Below are 20,868 nucleotides of genomic sequence, written 5' to 3' on the forward strand. Positions count from 1 at the left end.
TTATTTATTAAAATAAATTGAATTTATTTGCCATAAGGTTTAGAGGAAATCATATACGTAAAATTGCTGCCTCCAGGTTAAACCATTAAAACACATATCCTTTCATCACCATCTCCAAATATGAAAATGCACTTAAGCTTTTCCAGAATAAATAAGAACAAATAGTTTATGAGCCCATGATATTCTCAGAACTTTTGCTTGGAATTAAGTTTCAGTGGGAAATATGTCTTTGAAACAAAATGCTCTGAAAAGTCCTCATTTTTCATTTATTAGCCAAGACATGAATTCATGCCTTCAGGGCTCTGCTCTGTCACTAGCTCTTGAAGCAGCATAAGCAATACAGATCACTGCTTTGCTTTAGGTGGTAGTGATAGCACTGAGTATCGTAGAACAAATTATGGCATGTAGAAATGTGCTGAACTCAAGTATTGGCAGATTCAGTCAAGGAGCTTTTCTGTTATCTATCATGTTTTATACCACACAGTTGTTTTTAAAATTTGGTGATACAAAATTTGTTGATTTATTTCTGGGCTAGACAGAAAGAGGAGAGGGAACATTTTGCTTCAAATTTAAAGTGGGCAAAATATGAGAAATGCTTTAAGTCAATTCAATTTTTTTTAATGTTGATCCATTTCCATAAAAGCTAACTGTGTGCTTGGGATTTTGTTTTTCTCCTGAAGGCCATCCTCCTGAGCAGTGATGGGCAGAACCTGGTGACAGGAGGAGACAATGGTGTAGTGGAAGTATGGCAAGCCTGTGACTTCAAGCAGCTCTATATTTACCCTGGCTGTGATGCTGGCATAAGAGCTATGGATCTGTCTCATGATCAGAGGTGAATTTGTCATGCATATTTGTATATACATGCTAAAATTCCACAAAGTATGCATCTTCATGAGCTTTAAGTTTATGGTATGGAGTCGTTAACAGGATGTGTACAAAACAATTACTCCAGTTGTTTTCCTGTTAGTTTGTCTGACTCAACACTTATTCTGATACTTGAGTCTCACAATACAAGCACTTAACATTAAGGTGAGGTGTTATTTCATTGAAGTCAGTAAGCCAGACACTCAACTAGCAATATGTGACTGAAATTGCATTAACTTAAGAACATAGGAATAGTCAGATTGGCTCAGAGTGCAGTAGTGGCTGTTAACCAATGCTTTAAAAACAATTGCAAAAGTTTGTGATACATTTCTGATTGTTAAACATGTAGAGTTTGAGAACTGCAGACAGTGTTGCAAAAAGGACCTTGTTCTTTTAGCTTTTTCTGTTTATGACAAACCATAGCTCAAGATGGTAAAAGAGAATTAACATCAGCATCTTTGATATCTTTTTCAGAACTCTGATTACTGGCATGGCTTCTGGCAGCATTGTAGCTTTTAATATAGATTTTAACCGGTGGCATTATGAACATCAGAACAGATACTGAAGTGCAGTGAAGAACTGAAAGCCCAGGTAAAGCTGAGAGCACAAGGGCTGCAAAGAAAGGTGTAGTCTCTGGTGGAAAACCACGTCTGCATTGACCTCCGTTGTACATTCCATTACACCCAGCAATAGCTGTACATTGTAGTCAGCAACCATTTTACTTTGTGTGTTTTTTCACAACTGAACACCAGCTGCTGAAAAGCAAGCTTGTATCATGTAAATTATATGAATTAGGAAATGTTTTGGTAATTATTTCATATATCTTTGTTTATTGAGAAAAGATAGTAGGATGCGCCACAAGAGACTTTTGAAAATTCTGGGAAACCTTGTGTCCAGTTATTTCAATGTTTAGGCTTTGAACCTAACATGCATCCCATCTCCAGCCTCTTTTCAAGCTGAGATTAAAAAAATATGTTTGATACTTTGTACATCAGATGCACATCTTAACTTTAAAGGGATACTTTTGTAAAAGTAAAACCTTGTATAAAGAACAAAACTGTTTCTTAATTTTATTGTGGAGTTACAACTTGCATGTACTTTAAACCTGATGTCTTGAAGGAACAGGTGCATTCACACAAATCAGACTGGAGATCTGCCTAAGGGTACAGCTTGTGTTAAAGGGTTGAATTTGGGAGCAAACAGTAATTCTGACATTTCCACCAACACATTTTTCACTTTTTGAATCTAAAGTTTACCCCTCTTAAGTGGAGTTCTGCTCACAAAGCATTTGGATAAAAAGCCATCATTTGCCATATTTATACTTTATACAATAGAAATTAGTTTCCTCCCTTTTAAATTCAAAGACTAGACAGAAAGGGAGCAAAGAGGGAAGTTCAGTTTAATGCTTCGTTATGCTTAATGATTCCCAATACAGACAAAGTGCTATACTTCTGGATTATTAACATTTGGCATATAAATCATGGGCAAGAGAGCTCCCACTGGTTTTTTTTCCCCCCTTATTTTTAATCTGAGGAGCTTGGTTTATTTGACAGCCTTAGCTTCATTTTAAAGGTGACTGAGGTTGTTCTTTTCAGTTCTTCTGAAAATCTCACCTGAAGCCACTCAGACTAAGGCACTTCGTCTTTTACAATACCGTAATGATAATAATATCAGAATAATTTTCTGCACATTTTACTGATCAAATTACACAGCCAGGGGTATATACACTTTAATTCATGTTTCTTCTTTGTATATTTGGTGACTGTATTGTCATAGATGTACATATTGTGTCGGTAGGGCTATGAGGCATGTAACAGGAATGTAATTTTCTCAGAATTTACACTCACTTGCAGTCATTTATTTAAAAAGATAATGGATTCTTTGTATTGGCACTTTGCACCAGGAACATATCATTATTTATTGATGTGATTACTTATTTGTTATCCACCTTGTATTAGTAAGTTTAGCCCTGAATTTCCTTCTCCATTGTTGTTTGTATTTATAAGATTTGGAAATCATGGGGATCAACCTAATGATTAAGTTATTCATCACCTGTCTGTAAGCAATATCTTGAGTTCGTAGCTTAGAATTGGGAGACTATTGAACATCTGGAAGACAAGTTCATTTCATCTTGAGATCATGGTGAAATATTTTGGATATATAAATTCCTTAAGCTATTGTAACCATGTTTTATTGCAAAGATGTAAAATATGCCAGATGTGTGTGAGTTGGAAATCAAAAAGAAAAATAAAATATGCAAAGAATTCAGTGATTGTGTTTCATTCCAATGAAATTTTTTTAGAGCATTCACATCATTATGAACAAACAATTATTTTTGAGAAATTCTTACTTATGTGCTAAAATGTATGCATATCTGCGTGGTTGTATTTCCTGGGGTCTCAGGAAAAAAACCCACAGGTTACAGAGTGAGTTTTGCAACTCTTTTGATTGTCATGAAGGGAAGCTACTAAAGTTACTTTGTTAACAGAAGTAAAAAAGAACAAGAAAAATCAAATCCTTTAAGGGATATTTAGGATCCTTGTGAGCAGAAAATAATCTTATGTAATAGACCTCACAGAGAGCAAAGATCTGATGAGAGAAATTTTGGATATCTCTCAGTATGAATAAATTTAATCTTATTTTGGGCATTGAAAGTTAGATATCTACACTACCTGCATAGCCTAACAGAACAGGTGGGATAAGTTACCTTTTGGAAATGCTGAGGACGCTACAAAGATTACAGCAAGTAAGTGGAGACATATGTATATCTAAATGTCATATGTCTAATTTAAGGTAGCAGTGGTAAGCAAAATACTTTCTTAATAATTAGAAAACTACTGGAAGTTTTCTTATTCTTGATAGCAGAATAGAAACCAACATTTCAATTTGTTGCCCTACTCATTTCCTTTAAATTTAGAAGGATTGTTCTTTAAATAATTATCAAAATGAACCAAAGCCAATATTTGAGAACCTTATTAGAATACAGTATACATTTTACCAGATATCTATTAATATCAATCAGGTTTTGAATTTATAACAACCGAACTTGATTGTTCTGAAGCTGTAGGAGATATGGGGAGAGGAGAGGACTGCTACGTTAATATTGTCGTGAAATAGTTTATTGGTATGTCATAACCTCCATTCCATCATGATACAAATGTCACCCCTAATTTCATATTTTATTCAACAAATTGATTTAAAAATGCACCATTGCAATTAACAAGAAATGGATATAGCTATTATTTTAATTAATACTGTTGTTTTCATTAAGTCTCTCAGCATGATGTTAAATACAATCTAGTCACAAATTAGAAGCTTTTGTACCCATGCAAACCTTTACATGAGAAATTTGCCATGGATTGCAAGAATAAAAAAACTCCCACTGTATTACATTCATAGGTAGGGGTACCCAAACACGTCAGACTCATAAAAAACCCAATAATAATAGTAATTTAATGTTTAAATTTAACTACTACTACTACTACTACTAATAATAATAATTGTGCCAAGGCATTTAAATTTCTTTGCTTTATTTGTTGATTTGTGTTAATTACATTAGTATACACCCACCTATTTCAAGGCCTCTTATAGTAAACAGACAATATAAGCAGACCTACAGTTTATGTCACAAGTCTTTTCCAAAGCTTCAGCTGCCTGTTTCTGTCATACAGTAAATCTTGCCTTTTTTCTCTCTAGAAATTAGAGCTACTGATCCCAGGGAGTCTCTGAGAGCTGCTTGTGGAACATGAAGCAGCTTTGGCCAAACCAGTTAAATGCAACGAATATCTCAGCTAAGGGAGATGCAGCTTTAAGGATACAACTGTGCAATTAAAATATGCCTATGATATAAAAAATGCACAGTTATTGGCTGCTTTTCTGCCAGTTCATCCTCGGTTAAGCACTGGACTACAAGTCATTGCCTTCCAGGAGAAATAATGCAACAGCTATGAGGCGTATTCCTCATCCAGATCCTACTACTGTTGAGGAGAATGCTGCTTTCTCTACATGAGCAATAATAAAATAAAGGCTTCTGCATATTTACCCCAAGGAAAGACTAGTTTACTTTCCAATTTACTGTGAAAGCTTTGGATAAATAATGATTATGTTGATAGAGAATCTTGCAGGTTGTGCTTGTAGAGCTAAAAGTGCTGCCTGTGAGCAGCAGTTGTGGAGAATGCTTTTTATAATGCAGTGCATCAACCCTGCTGACAAGCAAGCAGGATGAAGCAAGCCTCATGCTCCCAGAGATAAAAGCATTTGAAGCAGACACAAGGAGCGAAGGGCTGACTTATGACAACAGCAAGAGAACCACCTGCTGATACAAGATGTTTAGTACATATGAATATTTCTTTTGGATACTTAAAGATGGAGTTTGTGCTTACAATTTTACAGGGATTGACTGTGGGCTGGTTTTATTTAGGCTTTGGTGTGTGTGTGTGTGTGCCTGTGTGTTACTTGCAAACTCTAAAAATGCATGGACTAAAGCAGGTATTTAAAGAAGGAAAAAAGTACTGAAAATTTATGTGTCTATGCAATACAGTACAGTTTATAGACTCCCTAGCCTAGTGATTAATTTTGCAACGTCTACAGTTAAGTTTCAATATCTGAAACCAACAAGAAAAACAAGTCTGGTGATTGCTTTCTTATAAAGTTTATAAGCTGTGGCTATATAATTAGTTTACATAAAGATTTACATTGATGAAAGTCTGCCAAATAGCTGACTTGGTCTATGGGTTGCTCCGTGGTGAACAACCACATTTTGGACACTGGAAACCACTACGTTTCGAGATAATGACGTGAAAGTGACTCTTAATTCTTCATCAAAAGTATTCAATGTTAGTTGGATGTCTTTCATGAAATCACATTTGAAAACTCATCAAAACTATCAAGTCTATCTGTCTTTAACAAATTATTGTGATAGCAAATAATCTCATTATTTTAATTAATCCATAAATTACTTATAAACTAGTATTTTCCGTAGGATACTGTCACAATGAAGCCTGTCATAGTTAGATTCATTTTTCCTTTTACTATATTGGCAAGAATTTTGTGGGTTTAATCAGTTTATAAAAAAAAAAAGGCAAAAATACCTCATCCATACCCTTTAAACTCTTTGAGGTAAATTACAGAATACACTGCCTTGAGACATCTTATGTTAGCAGAAAATTTAAACTCAAGCACACAGAAATTAAGTACCCCCTATTATTTAATTTATAATTTTCATGGAGGTATAGGTGGCAACATATAGCATTTTTAATAGGAACTTCTAGAATACTATAGTTCCACCTTTAAAGTCCCTGTCTCGGTTTTGGAGACAAAACTTCAGGAGGAAACACTCCAGAGTGAAGGAAGGACCCTTTTCCTCCACCAATAAGACAAGTGGGTCACAGCAAGTGGAAGTGGAAAAAAACAAACTGTTAATTAACACATGAACAAAACAGGGTAGAACAGGATAAAAAAAACCCCTCAAAATACAAAAGATTCCCGCAGAGGGAACAGACACCTGGGCTCGGACCAGCTGGGGCCACCCCGCGGGCCGCTGGGGCTGCCCCTGCAGGCTCCCTGGACCGGCGAGGAGGGAAGGGAGGCAGTGAGGCAAGGGGAAGGAAAGGGAAAAAAGAACAAGAGAAAATTCAACAGAACCTTTTCCCTAGCTGGAACACAAAAGAAAACCCAGAAAACAGCACAGTGCTCCTGGCTCACTCCCTCCCGAGCCCTGCCCAGACCCTGGAGCCCTTGGGCTGAACCGTTCAACGCCCCCTCGGGTCCGTGGCTCCGGCCCCGCCCCCGGGTCCATCCTAAAGGCACAGCGTCCTTGGGCATTGAGCGGATGGTTGAGGAATAAAGCGGCTTCATAACATCACCCCAGGACAGTCCCTCAGATAACTTATTTGCCTTGTGCAACATCCCAGGCTAGAGGAATTTCTACAAGATGTCCTCAGCTCATTTCAGAGGACCAAAATGCCACCAAGCAATGGGCAGAACAGACTCAGTTTGTCCTGGAGTTGAACCACTTATGTCTTTCTCTGGTGTGGATAATTTGCCAATGGATGGGACTCAGCTTGACTGATTAGAGAAACTGTTTTTCTATATCAGGTGGGCTGGAATTCCAGAAAACATTGACAAATATGTTACAAGGACTGATCCCAAACATGCTCAGTCTCCAGGTCAAAATGAGGAGGATTCCCCTTGCTGTCTCAGCCTCCACACCCCAAGTGTCAGGTCAAACCACATCCCCAGCAGCGGCAGTGCCACCAGGCCAGGAGAGGTGCTGGGTTACACCTGTGCTCCCCCAGGCCGCAGGGGAGGCTGGAGGCCACAGAGGTGTAATCCTGGTGAGGTGGCTGGGCTGGGCTGGGCTGGTGTTGCTGTCTGGAGTCATTACACAATTCTCTTGCTGATGTGTGAGAGGCACCAGCTGCTCCCTGCTGAGGTGTGGCACCCATGGCCTGTGTGCACAGTGGCTGAGGCAAGAGGGTCTTGAGTAAAATCGCATCACTTTACTGATACCCTCTCTGCTCCTTCAGTTTTATCTGCTTATTAATCCCATACATGTCAAGCCAATAGCATGAGAAAGTAGGGGAAGAGGAGCCCAGACTTCAAACCCCCCCTCTGAGGGAGCCATGTTCTCACCCCAGGTGGGAAGAGAACAGCAATTTTGAGCATATGATGGCAAAATTTCATATTAAAAACGGTGTTCCTTGTGCACAGGACACTTCCTGGAGCTGCCAGGGGCAGGAGAGGGACAACACCTACAGTCCACCTAAACTTTCATTTGCAGATGGACCTTGTTGGACTAAGGCAGTTATGCATGTTATGGTACAGACTGGCATTTCAAAAAAATATTGCAGTAAATGATACAAAACAACTTCCATGGATTTACAGGCAGGTAGCTAGCCTGGCTCTTTAATAAGACTCACAGGAAGGTACATAGTGGTTGACTGGAAAATCTATTATTGGGGAGAAAACCATGAAGATATAAAAGGCAATCATATAAATGTCACAACAGATGAATATACAGCAACATTTTAGACATAAGAATTTTCATTCCAAAAAAAGAATATCTCTTCCAGTTTAATGAGTATCCTAAGTGCCAGTGATGATGTATACTGACTGCAGACCTTTTGCATATGTTCTGGGATTGTCCAGCAACACACAATTGGCAACAGAAGATAATTAGCAAATGTCTACAATCCTTTTGAAGCCTAAAATAACTCATTTGCAAGACTGTTTTATGAGGCACTATGGTTGCTCTTGTCTAATTCCCTCTTCTCAGTGAACTTTAGAATACGTCACCTTAAAATTTTCAGTCTAATATTGATCTCAATGCCTTTTGACACTTGGAGGGAAGAGATTTTACAAAAAACTTGGATTTTGAAATGCATCTCATACAATCTTAAATAATGAGTTCAACATAATGTGGTGATAAGTGTAATAAGCATTATTTTCTGTGATAAAGTGGATCTTCTCTAAGCACGGAAAAACATTGTAATAGAAAAGGTAATTTTTACGTGTAAAGTCATTTCTGAGAAGGCTCTGGAAGTTCAGGGGGATTTTATAGAAATACCTACTCTTTATGTACAGACAAGAGCTAAAAAAGGTTTAGAGCAACAACAGAAAAAAACCCATGTTTCATTAGCAGTTATTTTTTACCATCTACTAATTATCCATTGGTGTGCTATTGAGGATTCTGCAATCACTTAGGTCTAAGTTGGTACGTGCAAACCATATCTAAATGTGCAAAGTACATCAAACACAGGATCCTCATTGTTCTGTATTCTCCAACAGTATTCAAGCAATGACAACAGCCAATTTTAGCTCAAAACCACGTTTTTGCTGAAACAGCTTTTCACCTCAAGCTCACTTGAAATTCTACGTTTCTTTCTATTTGCACATTTTGTGCAATCTCATTTTTATAATATATCTATTATATAATTCAGCAAAACAGAAGCAAATAAGCTATACTATATCCTAGTGTCATTATTGTTCAAAATATCTTTTACTAGAGAGACTATATCTAATTGTACTATTAGGTGAAACCCAAACTTCAGAAACAAAAATAAAACCACATAAAATTATTTCTCTGTTTGAGTAAATTGTCTAGATTTGGCAAGCCACATGTACTAATAAAAATACTTCAGTTCATGGCCTCTATTTTTGTTAGTCATACATCCACAGCTGCAAAGATGTGCTTCATATAAAAATTTCTATTAAACAGGTAAGTTTATATGGCATGAATATAAGCCACTTTTTTTAGCCAAGTTCATTCAAATGTTGTAAGATCAGTAGACCTACCTTCATGACTGGCAGATGCCTAGAAAAACCCTGTGCAATCTTACTGATTCTCTCATAGAAGTGCAGGGGTCATCAAATACTGCAAAATTTTCATGAGGCTTTTTTTTTAGGATTCTTTAAAATTATTTTCAGGGTGATGGTGATGGACTGGAAAGTTAAGAGGAGCAACGTAGTCAGCAAACTAGGACTGTCAGGCAGATAGTTTATATACCTCTGATTTTCAAAAGACTCTTCCTGGTAATGCTAAACATGCCAACAGGGCTTGAGCTGAGCAGCAACTAGGTCATATGAGATAGAAAACAAATATGCAGAACTGCAAGCACACAGTGAGGTGCTTCAACAATCCTATTTTCTCATGAGATAATAAGAATGCACAACTGTAGTGGTTTGGTTCAAAATATCCATTATTTACTTATTTTGCTTCTGTGAGATAAGAATTAGGAGAAAGCAAAACAGGCACAAAACTTAAAAGAATATAAAGAAGCTTATTAACAGACCTAAAAGAAAGAAAAAAAAAAAATCAGACTAAACCTTCAGAACACTTTCCTCCCCCCACCTTTCTCCCTTCCCCCACTGACAACGTAAAAAGACAACCCTTGAGATTTTCAATCTGTTTACCACCTCTAAAACAATCTTTTTCAGTTCACTTAGGGAGTCTCTCCTGCTCATGCTATGGAGACATCTCCACAAGAAACAGTTCTCTCATGGCTTCAATGCCACAGTGAGACAGCTGCCTGGGTTGGTTCTCTGCTCTCATGTGAAAGTCCCTTCCCCTGACTTACGGCTTTCCCCACAACTGTTTTCGAGGGTCCAATCTTGAGCTAATGGGGTACCATTTTAAGGATGAGCTGTTCAGAAACAAAGGTTCTCTTTACCTATCTCTGGGAGCATCTTCACTCTAAGAATAGAGGTCTCCTCCTTCGCTGGGAGCAAGGGTACTCATCAAATTACAGCTACTGTCATTTGCTTATTTCAGCACAAGTACTTTTGCTCACAATTACAGTTTGAATGCTCCAATCCCCCATGCTTTCGTGAAATTACAACATCACCATAGCTTTACAACAGAATTCCAGCTTCTAGGTTTGAAGCATCTCCTCTTTCTCCTCCCTCAGGGTTTCAGCTCTTCCTGCTTCACTGACTTTGGTGTCTTTATGGTGTTTTCTTCATGTGCTTTCACCTTCCCTCTTCCTCTGACTTGGGAGAGGATTAATGTCTGCAGGCTTCATCTGTTCTGGAGGAAACTTACAGCACTAAAAAAGGGTTAATCTCACCCGAGCCTTGCAGCTAGAGTTTGCTTATTGCTGCTGGTCACATGATCTTTGCCGGGCAGCGGAGCAGCCTCAGATGAATCTTCGGCCGCACTGGCGGTGGGGCAGGGTGGGGAGCCGGGCCTCACCGCCTGCACGGAGCAGGGTTGTGGGGGAGGGGCCACCGATGGAACAGGGCCGCACCACGGCCAACCCGGCTGGGCCAAGCAAGGCCCGGCCCGGCCCTGCTGGGCCACCTGCCAGCCCCCCCCCCCCCCAGTTACCTGTCTGAAAGCTGGAAGACAAGAGAGCTTTCCCAGGCTCTGTTCGTTCTTAAATGTGGATCACAGAGGTGTGTCAAGCTTCTTAAGTGGCTTAAAAAGTTGCCAATATTCAGACTAGTCAGTTGATAGGTTCTGTTAGGTCACAGAGGAAGCTGTAAGCACCTCCTTGCAAGAGAATCACTTCCATGGCTGATGGAGCCTTCTTTACTAAAAAACCAAACTATGCTAAACCATGACAACAACTCATCCCTTGGCATGGCTTTCCAACGCTTTGATGAAAGCACCATATTGTCCTCTTTTCAAAGGAAAGGCATTAAACTGGCCTGAAGAAATCATACAAATCACTGCTGCTCAACATGCTGTTCCCTGAAGCAGGAATATCCAGATAAAAAAAATTGGGAGCAGCACCACCATCATCTGAGTAACACAAGTGCCCCCAGCTTCCTAACAAGTAAAGCCATGTTGCTGACAAGCACCCTATTAGCTCTGTCTTTCAAAGCCTTATCTAGGGAGACTGCTGTGAAATCAGGGAAGAAAATAAGAATTCAGCTGTCATAACACCCTGAGTGAATCACCTGACTGAACTCTCTATCTTCTAAAACCAGTCACTGTAACACTGAAGTGGATCTGGAGAGCCCACCTTCATGCCGGTTCCAGCTGATAAGTAGAAAGTGACACTGAGTAATGTTAGGCTAAATGCTTCTCAGAAAGCCCATATCTGAATTAAAGCAAGACCAGATGCATTCCTTGATTTCACAAACAAGTTCACTTTTCCTTATCTATCCACTACACTAAAAATCAATGTGTAACTGAGAATGCGAAGGCTAAGGGGACTCAAGACACTTATTACACAAGACACTTAAGCTCAGTGCTATTTACTGTAGAAAATTACACTTGTTTACAAGAGAGTTGTACAAAAATGCTTCTTGAAAATTTTAAATTGTTTCATATGTTTCAAAAAATTATTTTCACACAGATCAAAAGAAGACTGACAGGTATTTAGATACACAAGAGAGATATTTTGAATTGACTTTACCACAACTAAATCTAGTTTACAGCACTACACTGGCTTACAGGCCTGGTTAAATTCCAGAGGAACACACTTCATGGCAACATTTATCTGTATATCACACTTGACACTTAATTTATCATAGTTTTCTCTGTGTCTTCCAGCAGAGAAGACAACTAGGCTGAAGTCTGAATTCCTAATAAAAGTCTGGTGTGACCCCCTGAATTAAATCATATAATCATTAGCATTTGAAGTGTAACATCTTGTAAAAACACCTCCTGAAGACTGAAACTCAAAGCTTGCTGATTCCTGTCTCGTGTGTCTCCAAATGAACTGATTCATGTTGGGGTGAGTTTGTGTCTTTGAGCTGTTTACCAATACACAGGTGGATTTCAAGTCCTTTGGTTGAGACATGCTCTGCATGGAATGCACCCACTAAACCCAGGATATGTTTCACCCAGTGCTTCAGTTGTGCAAGATCAGATATCCAAATCAGTACAGGCCACCCCAGGGTACTCTTATTGCAAACAGAAATATGTAAACAGGCACTTGTGGAGAGGGAGCCATTTGAACTATTGAGATACCTGACTTACGTGTCTAAATGCCGATTGAGAGAAATCTTTCTGTGGTAATACATACTTACTTCTCTCCACCTGTAGCAAATACAGCCTGGGGTGACTGGCTCAGAAGTAAATACCTCATATCTATTGAAGTTAAGGCATTATAAACCAGTGTTCATCCGGTCCATCCTTTCCATTTGATCCTGACAAATTTGGACTCTCCCTGCCCTGAAGGTATGGCTTCTTCTCCCACCTGTCAGGTAAAGTGAATCAGGAAGTAGAAAGAGATACCCTCTCCCCATTTTTTTGTACCCCACTGTCTTCATTCTTGACTAGATGAGTTCTTTGGATGTATTAAAGCTTAGTCACACTGTCCAACCATCACCTTTCAGAGCTGTGTTACAAGTATGCCCAGAATAATGTTGAAGGGGATAATGTGTAGAAAGGGGGAAGTGGAAGAGAGAAGGAATACAAAGGACCTCAAGAGTGGAAGGAGCTATAAAACCTGGCATGTCCTGCTGAGAATGGACTGTACCTGGGGAGCACAACCTGAGGCACTGGTTGTGTACAAAGAAATATATCCAGGAAGCATTTACTGCAAGTCAGGTAAATACAAGGAGAGGGGGTTTTCCGGTTGGATCTTGGTGACAGTAGTTTCAGCATGATATTCTGTCTCCTGTATTCCTAAAGGCCCATAACTGTGGTTTCTGTTTGTATGTTGTAAATGAATAAATGGATTTGCATTTTACTGTATCCTGATTTGAATCAAAGGTGATTTCATACAACCTGCCTACAACAAAAGAATTCCATACATGTCATACAGCAAATTCAAACCACAAGATGAGGGCTACAGAATAAGTGCTAAATTCACCAAAACCCTGTTGAAGATATTCAAAGAGTTCAGCAGTCCTCTGTAAAAGGTGAGCAAGTGAAAATAAAGTCTGGAGATCAGGTGAAGAACTGGCTCCTAGATACCAGTAATAGTCAGAAAAATTCCCTGCTGTTTGATGACCATGCTTGGACCCAGAGATGTGTCCTGAGCTTGTGCAATTTCTGAGAATTCAAAAACTAAATTAAGGTCTTAACACTTTGGGGAGTACAGTGTCCACAGCAGAGGTTTGCAGCCACAGCTGTGATCTGGGCAGAGGAAGGGAAAAGTGGACAGGAGAGAAGCCTTGGCATGTTCCAGCAGGTCTCCAGGTCTCCAACCTAGCAGGTCTCCAATCTAAGGACAGGAGGCTTATCAAAGGACAAAAATGAAAATACAGCATCATGCCCTAATGAGAAGTCTGTAAATACCATATATTTTCTGTATTTTGTATCTGCCTTTTAAGCTAAATTGGCTAATGAAGCATACAGCTCTAACAGTATCCCATTTTCTGTTCCTGAGCTATGGAGCACAGATGCAGCAAAGAGTTAGGGAGAAAGCAGAATTAATTTGCCAAATAATTTAACTAAGCAGGGTGAGTTAAATAGGTTCCCACAAAATTCATTATAGCAAATGGGCCAATTATAGATATCTGTAATATCTATATTACAGATAGCATGAACACCTGCCTGAAATTCCTGAGAAACTCCACAGAGAAAATTTCAAAATCTCCCATGAAACTGTAAAAATTGTCTTGTGTAAACTGCTGTACATTTTATTTGTTAGACTGTGTTTATTTTATTGTTGGGGGAAAGAAAACTGGTTATTAAAAACATTTGATTTCAGTCCAATTCTTTTTATAGTTTTACTTTGTCAACAGATGGGGGGATATATTCCAAGCACATAATGGGTTTATCACTTTTCAAATGCAACTGCTGCCAAATCTCTAACATTAGAGTCTTCTCTGAGCTGTAGCATTGTGAACACCAGAATAATTATATTGAGATTCACAAATGTTTATGACATTTTAAATGAGAAAAAAATTATTTAAAATTGGTATATTTGCCTTATTGTGTAGGTGTTTGGTAACTAATCAGCAAGTTTTGTCATCAAAGTAGAATGGTTTGGTGGTATTATTCATTAGGCAGGATGAGCTCCAAAAATGGCTGTCGACCTTTGTTCTTAGTTAACTCTGATACAGAACTGTATAAAAGACCAAATGCAATATATCACAATTTCTAAGGTTGGTTTGAATTACACTACTGACATTTTATTATATATATTGTGTTGACCAGCTTTAAAAAAATTTATGTAGTGTTTGTTTTGGAATAGAGGTAATTTCTGTGGTTATGGATTAGTAGTGCAGCTTGGCTTTTCCCACTCTCTGTTACCCCAGGCTATAGCCAGAGAATAATTTTTGTTTGATATTGCCAGCTTGGAATTTATAGGTGCACAGCTCAAACCACCAGTTGCCAGAGGCACTCATAAACCCTTCTGCCTAGCACAAACTATCAATATATAACCTGATCAGGAGCATGCACTGAAAGTAATGTCTCTTTGTTTCCTTTCAGCTGCAAAGTGCCATTGCTGGCCATGCAGGATTTGGGTAAGAGGAAAGCAGTGATAGTTACTGTTTTCTGACAGATGCCTCAGCAATTTTGACCTGCTGATATTCAATGCAATGAAATAGCCCTACTTGGAGCCATTCTACAGAGAAAATCTGGCCAAAACACACATTTGGTCTGAATGAGACCAGAAGGACTCAGTAGTCAGTGTCTAACACGGAACTCCGAAGTGGAGGAGACGTCAGTGTGAAGGTCCTCCTCCTCCTCTGCCTCCTCTGTTTAATCCAGACTTTTTTAGCCAAGTGGAATTTCTTCTACAAATCACAAATTTTCAGAAATCTGGCAAGTCTGGAAGAAATATCTTTTCACATAGCAATTTTATCAGGGAAAGGGAGTCCAGAGCTGTGTCTGTAAGGTGCTGATCTGTGAGGGAGTCCTTAATCCAGAGTGTTTTTAAATGTCAAGAGCAGTTTGAGGAAGACTGAGAAGGGTCTGATGCCTGGGTGGGTACTGCACAGACTCAGGCATGGAAAGAGTTCACGCTCATCAAAAATGTTCAAAAGAGGATTTTATTACATTCCAGTGGTAACAATAACCCTCTCCTACACCACAGGAGTTATTACAAAAAAAAAAAATTCAAGTATCTGTCCTTTATTCGTATGTGCCATGGGAAGACCTTTGCAAGATCAATGAGAGCTCAAGTAGGCTGCAAAATTTACGCTGTGTGGAGAGGAGGTTTTTAATAAAGGCATAAAAGGAGAATGGATTGTAAGCATGACAAACATCTGCACAAGAGCAAAGCAGGTGAAAACCATCTTCATCTGCCCAGGCCTACAAATGCTGTGTGTGCCCTTCCTGCCACAGAAACAGGACACTCTAAGCTCAGCTTTCGCCATCTCCAAAGACTTAGCCAGAAATGTGGAACAGTTGAAAAATACTTCAGATTGTATAATTTAGGAGATCATAAAACCAGTAGGAGAGTTTGAAAATTATTTAGATTTATGAGCTGATGGAAGTTACTTAGACATCCACACAGTCAGAATCTCTTCCATGAAGCCAAACTGCTTAAAGATCAAAGTATTTGTATCAACATTATCAGCAGGCATTAAAAAAAAAGAAAAAAAAAGCCACGACATACAACAGATGCTCCTTTGTCTGCCCTCAAATTGTCAAGAGTTAGCAACTTTCAGTGCTATTGGGCAGGGCACACACAACATACACATGTAATATAGACAGGAAGGGAGACCCTGGGGAAAGGAAAAACAAGTATTTGGATGGAACACCAAAAATGGGAAAAATTGCACACACCTGTGTTGACATTTGTTCTTTATACTTACAATTTGCAGGCTACACATACCATTGTATGTAGAAGCTCTGAACATTGGGAAGTTTCCACATCTCCAGCAGTGGTGGTGATGAACAAGCATGACTAAACTAATGCAGAAAATTAAATAAACTACTAATATGCCTACATTTGATATTCTACATCAGGTAAAGAGGTTCCCACAAATTAGAATATTGGGAACGACTCTCTCCCAATTTCATGACTGTCCCTTCAGGATGTAACCTCCATTGTGGCTGTTCGTTCTTTCATGTTTTGACCTGATGTTTCATGAAATAAGGATAAACCTGAGAGGATATTAATAATCCATATTAAATCCTGTACCAATCTACATTTAAATATGAACCCAATTCACTCTTTTGTTTTTCACTTTATAAGTAACATGGGGTGTAGATTTCTGAAAGTTGTTATTTCATATACAGGGAGAACCTTAAAGGTTTCCTTATTAACAAAACCCAAAAACTGTTATGCAGAAACGTGTGGAGAACAAAGCCAGTTGCTCTCAACAGTTAAACACAGCACATTGCTGTTACCCTCCATAGGCAACAGGGCTCCAGTGATTCTAGTGCAAAGAGGAATGCAGCCCTTATTCTGAGAAAACCACTCTCAAACACTTCTTCCCCAGAAGGACTTCGACCCTTCACAAGGCTACAGCCTTCTACTTGTAAGCCTCCCTCATTAAATTCTTTCTCCCTACTATTTCTCAACTCACTCTCAACACTCTCCCACTCCTTTATTTTACAGGGCAACCTAATGTGAGCAAGATGTTCAGTATGTCTGGGCTGAGGCAGGACCAAAGTGAAAACCACAGTGAGCTCAGCTGAAGGTAGGGAAAGAAAAGAAGGTTATTTTAAAGAAGTGCTCAGCAAAAAAATCTCTTCCAGGAGACTCAGGACCTGTGAAAGATCTCCAGATGGAGAGGGAGCACTCTTCTCCTCTTACGAAAAGACTGGCTACCAGAGAATCCACCTTTACTACAGTAACAAACTGCAAATCCTTCTCTCAGACCATGGACGTTACCTGGTTACACAGGACTCTGCTTGCAAGGTCAGGAACTGCACATTTTCCTTCTGATTTATGAAGTCCATTGCAATGTGTCTTTCAGGATTGTTCCCTAAGTCCCTTCCCAGATGTGACAGGAATGGGCCTGCCTCCCATGCATCCACTGAGGTCATGGCCAGTTCCGTTGTTCCCAGAGAAGGCAGCTACTGAGGGAGAAAGCTGGTGGGGGCTGTTCCCAAAGACAGCTCTGAACACAGAAGAAACATTTTGAAGTACAATCTGAATTAAAAAAAAAAATCCACAACAGAAGACAGGAGCATGAGCTCATATTAATACATGACTAAGTAAACAACTTTCTATAACTGGATCTCTTGGAGTTTTACCTGGATAAGACTTTCACTCTTAACAGACTGAATGGCAATTGTTATGTAAGAAAATGCACATAACCCTGTGCTACTGCTATGTGGTAACAAGTCTACTGGAGGGATCTGCAAAAAGCCCGCTGAGAATAAATATCCTATAATATAGATTTAATGAAAGAAATACTCTCTAGATCTGAACAGTTTTATTTCAGCTTTCCTGGAGATGAACTTTAATTTGAGTTTTTTAACAGAGGTGTCCTTTCAAATAGCAGAGAAGGAAAAGCCATTGCCATTTTCCATTGTGCTCACTCAGCTTTCAGTCTGAGGCAGACATGGGACAGCTTTACTCAAAACAGACTATTTTCAGCTGGCTCAGACACAGTTACATGACCTGCAGCTACACTTATGATTTCCATTCACACACACCCTCCAAGAATCATCCTTCACATTACTGTGTCACTTCTCCACACTGACAGTACTTTGCACTACAGGGCACCTTCAACGTAAGAACTGTAAAGTACTCTACAATACCCGGCTGCTTATGAATTAAGTCTTGCTTGCACCGGCAAACAATTCCTGTAGTGAATTAAATACCCCTTCCAAGCCCCTAAATAAGTTCATGAGACTACAGAAATCATCTCAAAAGACAGTGGGATCCCTTGTCTCCCCAGACCTCTTCCTCCCCTCACAGATGTATGCAGTGATGATTATTGCCTGTATTAAGACAAATTATATTTAGTAGACCTGAAGCTGTACACATTTTTAAAGCAGAGGGGCTCTGTGTCGCTGTGTGAAGAAACTGTTCTACGCAGGCAGTAGTTCACAGTTATTGCTTGGTTCTTTGCTTTCTGGTTTTTTGTTAAAAAAAATGCTTCCCTATAAAACTCGGGATGCAATAAAAATGAAGGAAACAAAGGATATTTCAAATGGTGAAACCAGTCAGAACCCTGATTAATGGGAAAAATCCCAGCAGAATTGAATTCTTTGATTCTCACATTTCTCTATTAAGAGAGACTTCCCGGGAAGCTCATTCTCACATCAGCAGCGTACCCGATATCCAGGGAGTAAATGAGCAGGAACTCACTGCAGTGCCAGACTTCTATCACCCATTAGAGCAGCAAAGATTTACAGCATGAGGCTGTGTAATAAACCATGCTTATGGTGATAAATCAATTCTCAGAAGAGAGAGAAGAATGTGCTCCTATGGGCTGTTGTGGTTAAAGCACAGGAGTGGACACAAAATAAAAAGAGCCTCATGCAGAACGTAGATATACCATGATGGTGCTGCTGTGTGAGCTCTGCCAATTCATAAAGCATTTTCCTGCATTGTCTATCTTTCGAGTATGATATTTACTTTTCTCCCAATTCATGCCTGTGAAGGGCTCTGGCATTCTTACGTAGGAGGTGCTGCAGAAGCACAATTTTTCAATAATTTTCTGGATAGGCAAAAATGTTTAAAAGGCATTTCAGTGTTTTACAGGACTGGAACATGGCTGGGGAGACATATATGTTTCTGGGGGGAAACATAACAATTATTTTTTAATGCAGAATGTTCTAAAGATGAAAAGAGCACAATGTGACTCCTTTCAAGTTATGTGATAAGCTGGAACCACACATCTGCAAGAGACTTAACAGGAATAAAGTAAGTATCCTGATAACCAGTGTTAATCAACTATCATGGCCTCATCAGCATGTTCTACCATTCTTAAAAAGTGAGGGGAAGAAATAACCTTAAAAAGGACCAGCATTTCAGGCACATATTAGAGAAGCTTTACAGCAAGCAGCAAAACCAGTTTTTGTTACTAATGAAAATGCCGATCACATTTACCAGACACGCAAGAGACAAATCTGAATAGTGAGAAATATCTGTTTAATATCTTTGAACTTCTGTCTTTAGCAGCGTATCAATCAATCAAGGTGAATGGAAAGAATATACTGTGACCTATCTGCCCTTGGGAATATACAGTGGGGCAGGAAGCAGAAGGTGCTCAGGTGTGACTCAGTCTGCACAACTCAGAAGCCACATCCACGGCAGAGCTAGTTGTCCTCAGTTCCCTTTACTGACAAAGGAGATAAACAAGAGTTTCGAAACCACAATTCCTCTTGTTCTAAAGCAAACACTTAAAATAGATACCTGCTGGTTTAAAACACTTCTTTCTCCCTTTGTCTATAAAGAGAGTTCAGGATGACTAACTCAAATAGAGACAGTTTAAGGTGGTATGAGGAATCTCATCCCGAAATTCATACCAAGATGAATTTTCTTTTCCAGATGTCCTGCCACAATAGTACCCGTCTCAATGCCATGGTAATTCTTTACAGAAATGTAGCTGTTAGGAATAATTTCATCTATCTAAAGAAAGGACATTTGAGAATGATTCTTTTACCTCAGAATAGTTTAATACATTTCCATGTATTATTATTTCCAAGCTCCTGTTTCAAGCATAAGCCAAAATTGATTGTGAAAATGGTCTTTTGCCTTCTGCACCCAGCTGTTCACACACCTGCATGAAAGCCTCTGCTTTGCATCTGAATTCTAAGTGCATCTGAAACCCTAAGGGATCTGAAATTTGCAAGTGGCGGTTGTAAAAAAATAAATCCCTGGGAAAACTGCAAACCTCCTTGAAACATTAGTTATGAAACAATGCCTGCTTAACAATGGCATTAACAAAACTTGCCGGTATTTTGGTAAACTAAAATTTTCAGATTCAAAAATGGGACTGAGTGCATACTATCAAGCAAGACATTGGATTGGACTGGAAAGCGTACTGCTTTCTCCTGTTGATAAAGTGCAGCAGCACCTCAGGAGAAGGATTGCATGAACTAAATATTTTTACAAGACATAGCAAGACAGGCCCATGGAGCTTAGTGACATTAAATGCTAACATAATATAAATATTTAAAAACCTCTGCTTCCAAGAAAATTCAGTCCACATGAAACATAAATTAGGATTGTGTATCATGAGCCTATTCCAGTATTAGCATTAATGAGATCTAAACTGGCCAGCCAAAGCCAAAATAACAAAATAGTTGCTAGAAAACAGCAGTTAATCTATCTGCCATGCTGTCTTCAGCCATCTAATGAAGGTCTGAGTCCAAGCTGCAGTCAGTGATACTTACCCTAAAGTCAGAACAGATTAGTAAGTCAGGTGTCCTAGTCCACAGTACTGGGCTGAAAGATAAAGTGGAATTCATTTAATCTGTTAATCAGGATTCTAACATTCAAATGCCCTATCCTGAAGCTTTTTCTAACTGACATTGTGTCGAATGATAAAGTTAATATCAGTTGACAGTTTGCCAGAAGCCATTAATATAAACTCTCAGTTTTGTTTCAGGGCTTGTTAATTTTGTTGTGTCCTTAGAAGACGAAGAATCCAAGTAAAGAACCACCATGTTCCCTATTATTTCTTTCTTTCTTTTAGTAAAATTTTCTCCTCACACTTTTTTTTTTTTTTTAAAAGAAGCAAAAATGA

General features: G+C 39.0%; 1 protein-coding gene across 7 annotated transcripts in view; it reads left to right on the forward strand.

The window, feature by feature from the left end:
- Positions 1–3,132, forward strand: part of NBEA (neurobeachin) — a 467,825-nt gene extending 464,693 nt beyond the window's left edge. For all 7 annotated transcript variants that reach the window (XM_032099586.1, XM_032099589.1, XM_032099584.1 and 4 more), the window contains 2 exons: positions 681–832; positions 1,339–3,132. In XM_032099586.1, the coding sequence (XP_031955477.1) occupies positions 681–832; positions 1,339–1,429 (243 nt within the window). In that variant the 3' untranslated portion in view covers positions 1,430–3,132. The remainder of the gene's footprint in view (positions 1–680; positions 833–1,338) is intronic.
- Positions 3,133–20,868: the final 17,736 nt, after the last annotated feature.

The sequence above is a fragment of the Corvus moneduloides genome, chromosome 2 (assembly GCF_009650955.1).
Source record: "Corvus moneduloides isolate bCorMon1 chromosome 2, bCorMon1.pri, whole genome shotgun sequence".
NCBI lineage: Eukaryota > Metazoa > Chordata > Aves > Passeriformes > Corvidae > Corvus > Corvus moneduloides.